We start from the raw sequence: 6000 nt of genomic DNA, 5'->3' as shown, positions 1-6000 counted from the left end.
TCCAACCTTAAGGTTGGCGGACAGGCCAAGAGCCCTGGCGGGCATTAGAAAAAGCATGAAACCTCATCCACGAGCGGGATGAGGTTTCATGTAGGTTTGAAAAAATGTAATTAAAGTGTGTTTAAAAGTTATGCACATGTCCCAACTCATGTGACAGTGTCTTAATTGGCCCGCCCACGTAAAATGGCGGCGTGCCACCGATTGGGGGCGTCGATCAGAGGCGCGCACGCTTTTAAACTTCCCTCCTGAAGTTTCTGTCACTAGAGAACACTATTCTGGATTAGCAAATGCCTTTTATTCTGTACATCTGAAATACTGAGGCCCCAATCAAATGCTAATAGCACATTTTAATGGGATATGTAGTAAGGTAGTGAAACTTGTTCTCAATGTGGAACATCACAAAGGCATCTGCAACAGGCTAATCATAAGTCTTAGAAGTTGTGCTGAGGGACAATTTTCTGTTTGATGGTATAGTATAATAGCAGTTCAAGAAAATAAATCCAAGGGCAAACTTATCAATAAAAGTTTAAAAAGGAGTGGGCCATTGCCAAAAAAATACATTAAGCGGGGCGTTAAAGAGAGGGGCTCATGAAATCAAATGGAGGAGTGTCTGAAAAGTAGAATCCAGTCTTTGTTGAAAAATATATAGAGAAGGCTCTCTACAGTTCACAGTGGAGTAGTATGGAGTCTCTAGAAATGTATTCACATTAATGCATACATGCATGTGTATGTACTAATTCACAGCTGCTAGTTATACAACACCTTCACAAATGGCAAAAAATATCAGAAGGCAAAAATCAAAAACACAAATAAAAAATCCTTCAAATTAGTGTTTCTTTCAGTGAAACCGTCTTTGATTTCTCCCATTGGGTTAATTCTCCAAAATCTTTAAATATACACATAACTGGAGAGGCAGGAAAACAAGTGACCCATAAACTGACCTGGGCACAAGTCAAGGAATTGTAGCATGCCATAGTACAAGTGCACTTGGTTTCTATTCATTTTTTTTTAAACCCTATGCATCCATTCATTCCTCCTGTCTTGGTCCTGCCCAGTTCATATAGTTGTAGTTCTTGGATCACGGGCAACAGGGGTTGTCGATGACCAACATTACATCAATCCCATAAACTTCAAGCAAGTCCATCAGGAAGATACGATCCCCCTGGGGATCCAGTCCCATACTCCTTACATGATCGGCTGTCAGTGTTTTATCCTGGCACGCTGAAACTTCCAACAACATCTGGAAGATGCGATTGTTCTGTTCCATGAAAAACCTGCAAATAAAAATAAATCATGAAAGACATTAGCCAACTTACTGGACAAACAGTAGCAAGTCCTTAAGGGCCTTTTACAGAAAAATATGGCTCACAACCAATTTTGGTGTGAGATATATGCTCTAATTAGAACCCTTCCAAAGTCTGTATGAGAACCAAAGACTCACAGACTAAACTAAGCAAACCTCTTTACATTAGCAACTAGAAAAGCAGGAATGAATTAAGAGTGAATCTTACAAACTTCCTTCAATCCCTGGAGGCAACAGACTTCTTCCTTATCCCTCCAAGATTTGTGCATTTTTATTCTACCTTCCAGCCTTATGCAGCAATAACTCTTGAATTAGAATATAAATGGTGAATCCTGAACCAATTATATTATTCCCAATTACTGAGGTTTTACATCCGCAGAAATTCCCTTCAATCCTTTCTCTAATTTTCCATGTCACCACATCTTCCAGAATCCAATTTTACATCCTTTCAAGCAATAAGTTTTTTTCTTAAACCGACTTCAATTAATAGTTGAAATGGACCAAGACTGGGTATCAAATAAAATTGACCAATGTGCTATGTTAGAATTTATGTGAAGTTTTGTCTTTTCTTACACATTCAGGTCACAAACTTTCTTTCCCCCTCTCTTCCCAACAAGTGTGCACTGTTAGCTACTTACATAATGAACAGGTCTTCTTCATTGGAGCTGCAGTCTCCCCCCACCTCCTGAGAATAAAGTAGCATTTGTCTGTTGGAAAGATTTGCATCCAGTAAGTGTAAGTAGACTTGCATTCATAATTCAGCCTGCCAAATTAGAGTAATAGAAGGGGGTAAAGACACTTCACTAGCTGACTGAATTATAGAATCATATGCAGTAACACGTTGAGCAATACCAATCAGGAACGTCCATGTTCATTTCCTGGGATTCCTACGGCAGTAGGAGTGGGGATTACAATTACTCAACACATTCCTGCATTTGAGAAAAATGGGGAAAAAGGGAGGAAAAACTGAGGAAAAAGGGATTGTGCTTACCTCTGATCATTCAGTTTGCGATACTTATCCTTATCCGCACTGTTTACTTTCAGTAGTTGCTGCAGGTGCTCACGATCTGTTTTTACATTTTGGTTATCAACATAAACATCATACAAATCTTTCTTTTCCTCAAATATCTTTTCTGTTGTGCCTTAAAACATGAAATGCAGTTTATTAGTCACTGCTCAAAATCGGGCTAAAAACCCAACTTGCATTTAAATTTAAAAATTCTCCTTCAAATTATGCAAAGATCTTACAAACATGTGTTAACATTTTGCAATCAAATAGAATAAAGTGGATGTTGTAATGTACAATATGCTACGATGCTGCCATCTGTTAGATCTTCAAAGACAATTACAGATATATTAGGAGGCAATGTCAGAATGCTTCATATACTCACAGGCCACATAAGACACCTCAGTCTCCAGGGTTTCTATATCTGCTACGCTGACATAAAAGTAAGGCTTGGATTCAGGGACTCCTCCAATCCCAGGCAGTGAAACATTTGCCAGGCAGCAACAACAATAAACTAGAAAAGAAGGGGGTGGGGGAAGAAGCAGACACAGAATGAGAAAATTCAATGTGGTGTTCAATTCAAATTGGGGAGGGGGCAAGGAGCACAGAGGAGGGCACAAAACATTGGGTATGTCATCCAGATAACAAAAGGTCATTGGGCAGCCATCAGGAATGTGAAGATCCAAAAAAGGAATACTGGAGCTAATTTCAATATCTCCACCTTTGTTGGGCTGATATAACAACCACCCATCAGACAAATGTCCAAACATTCTCGCCTGTGACACCAAAACTCAAATTTAGCCACTATGCTATCAAGAGCAAGGAATAGCCGTTGCTGGTTCTCTGCAATATTGCATATCTTTAAACATAATGAATACTTTTGTTCCTACTCAAGCAAAAATAAAATAAAATTGCCTACTCACCTTGGCTGAGGCTATGAACAGTGCCAGCCAATCTTAAACATGTCACCAACAAGTTTTCCAGGTTTCTGCTGGGCAGTTTCAGCAGAAACCTTGCAGTGACAAAGTGACTCATGTCAATAACTGGAATTGGACAACTATGGAGCGAATAGCTATCTTTACAAGCGGTAATTGGTCTGTGCTTCATCTGCTCAATCCTTAGCAATACAGGGAATATGAAATGTGAGCCAGGTTAAAAAATGAATTCATTCAAAGCACACACCTCTATAGCAGACCACTCCAACCGGAGGGGGTGAGAAAATCAAAATCCGTTTCCTTAAAAGTGCAAACTTCCAAAGAACCATTATCTGCTCCCCGAAAAACTTGATGAACTGTGACATGCATCCCGCAGGATGAGTAATCTGTTTCCAAGACAAGAATTTCAACAACATTTCAAAAATATTATTTGCTAGTTAATGCCCTAATAAAGCTTCTGGCAGCAAATTCTGAAACTGACAAATTCAAACTGTCTGACACATCACCACGTTTTAAATAGGAATCTGTGTTTTACGTCAAGGTCTCGTTTACTGTAAATATCCTCCATGGACAACAGCTGATCTGGATATACAACATTTTGCCTGGGAAGTTAGGTCAATTATCCAAAACTCAACCAACAGAATATGGGGCAAGGAAAGTGAAATTAGCCCATCACTTGTAGAACCAGTCTCAAAAGGCTGACCAATCTTGGACTCTGCCATGTTAACTGAATCCAGGGGCAATTTCATTCATGCTCACTCCCCATTTATATCTGAATACTCTGTATTCTGAAAAGTAGACACCATGCCACATCAAAGCAACAGTGTTTGCTCTTCATAATTGATGGAATTCAAATACAGAGAGAAGCAAGATGCAAGCAACATTTGAATCTTTTTCCTATTTGGGTTTACATCAATTCTATGCTTTTCGACAGATCAGTACTTATCCATCATAGGTTATTCATGTTAAGTACTGGATTGTGCTGTGAGTCACCTGTCCCAAACCTATTATTGTAAAAGAGCTTGTTACATTTGTAGGGGAAATTTGCAAATATGACCTCCTCTAAATGTAGCTTCTCATGCACCCTTTTCTTCCTTTTACTTTAGTAGAGGCCTTGCTTTCAGCTGCCAAGGTTTAATGTCTGGAATTTCCTCCATAAACCCTTCTCTTTCCTACCTCCTTTTTAAAGACATTCCTTAAAACCCATCTCTTCAACCAAGCCTCTGGTTACTCCACTTACTAACTTTTTTTTCTGGATTTGCCTTAGTGAAGTGTCTTGGCACATTTTTCTACATTAATAGTGTTATATAAACACAGGCTGTCATTTTTAATTAACACTTTGTTTTCACAACGTGTTCCACAAATACTCTACACAGAAATGAACTCTGCTCCCATAGAACTTGTATAACAAGTTGCAATGCTATAAATACAAAATAAAACAGCTTTGGGGAAGTTTTTTTTTAAATAACGTGGACACCTGAAGCTGCAACTTATGCGTTACATTTGCCAATCAGTCCAAAAGTCTGAGTTATTATATACCGCTTAGTCCGTTCAAAATTTTCTTCCTTCAAAAATATCAGTGGAAAATGTAAATCTTCACTTGTACATTATAAATTGAAGTTTTTAAAATAGCAATTTAATACAAAAGGCATTTGTGGATAGAATTGTGCTAAGGAAAAGGCAAGGCAATTAATTTGACAAAGAACTTAAATTTCAGACGATTGCAAATCCCATCTTGGGTCAAATTAGTACTGTTCAGAGTTCAGCATAGCAGATGACACTTCACACAGGCAATTACTACATTAACATTTTAGGTGTGTACAACCTCTTCAAACAAATGTATTGCCTTTCCCACACCAAATATTTTATACAGCTGCGTTCTTTGTTACCTTCATCTCTGGATACATGTATTTGTTAACAGATGGCAGCCAGTGAAGGGGCTGAAAGGATGTAGGAATTCCTTTGTTCATCCCTGCAGGTAAAACACCTTTCTTGTCTTCATAAAAGGCTTCTAATTGTGCATAATGTCCAGGGATTTCAAGTTGATGTCTGTAAAAATATACAATATATTCTGAGCTATTCAGGGATTTTGTCATTTGGGAATCTCACCTCCATTAATTTGCTGGGTGGTGGGGATCTTAAAACTTTTTTGCCATTCCAACAATGAAAACTGTTCCACCTTACCTGGACAACCCATATTTGTTAGAATTTTAACCAGGATTTATAGGGGGAGGAAAGGTTTGTAATATTCCTTTCTTGGATATAGCTTCCAGAAGCTTGTTGTTACCATCTGCCCGGCAATATCCAAGTAATTCCACCAGAATGGATCAGAGCAAAAGGCCTGAATCATTCAATGGTTACTTGAACCTTTTGCCTCTGGATGAAATTGGGTGGGGGTATGATGGAAGTCTCTTTTCAGCATAATTCATAATAGTCAAATCCTGCTTCAGTTTTGTTCCATTTCCTAATTGTCCTGAGTCCATCCGACCAAACTGCAGAGTTCAGCTAATTTGTTAATGTAACTTTGAGATTCACCATAGATAGTAATAATTCAATACAGCAAAAGAGAAAAGGAGAGGGTCAAAGAGAATACCAACACCACCCTTTATTTGTTTTGCTTTGGCTGCAAAATCAGTAATATTGAAGTATGGGTTGATCAGTGTTAAGGTGCTATATAGTTATTTATTATATAAACTTATTTTTCTTTTCTCTAACTCAAGGATGCACAGAAATGAAGAAAATACAAAAATATGACA

The 6000-nt window shown here is 38.2% G+C and overlaps 1 protein-coding gene across 2 annotated transcripts in view; it reads right to left on the bottom strand.

Moving 5' to 3' along the window:
• Positions 1-237: 237 nt before the first annotated feature.
• The window catches only part of dennd11 (DENN domain containing 11), a 29707-nt gene continuing 23944 nt past the window's right edge, over positions 238-6000 (bottom strand). The window contains exons 4-9 of one of the 2 annotated variants that reach the window (XM_078568172.1): positions 5134-5293; positions 3492-3630; positions 2695-2823; positions 2295-2445; positions 1942-2066; positions 238-1274 (exon numbers count right to left, since the gene is read on the bottom strand). In XM_078568172.1, the coding sequence (XP_078424298.1) occupies positions 1201-1274; positions 1942-2066; positions 2295-2445; positions 2695-2823; positions 3492-3630; positions 5134-5293 (778 nt within the window). In that variant the 3' untranslated portion in view covers positions 238-1200. The remainder of the gene's footprint in view (positions 1275-1941; positions 2067-2294; positions 2446-2694; positions 2824-3491; positions 3631-5133; positions 5294-6000) is intronic. The other variant, XM_078568171.1, reaches the window with a different exon arrangement.

Source organism: Cetorhinus maximus, chromosome 22 (assembly GCF_964194155.1).
Source record: "Cetorhinus maximus chromosome 22, sCetMax3.hap1.1, whole genome shotgun sequence".
Classification (NCBI taxonomy): domain Eukaryota; kingdom Metazoa; phylum Chordata; class Chondrichthyes; order Lamniformes; family Cetorhinidae; genus Cetorhinus; species Cetorhinus maximus.
Note: the sequence above shows the minus strand (reverse complement) of the source record. Positions and strands in the feature narration are given on the sequence as shown.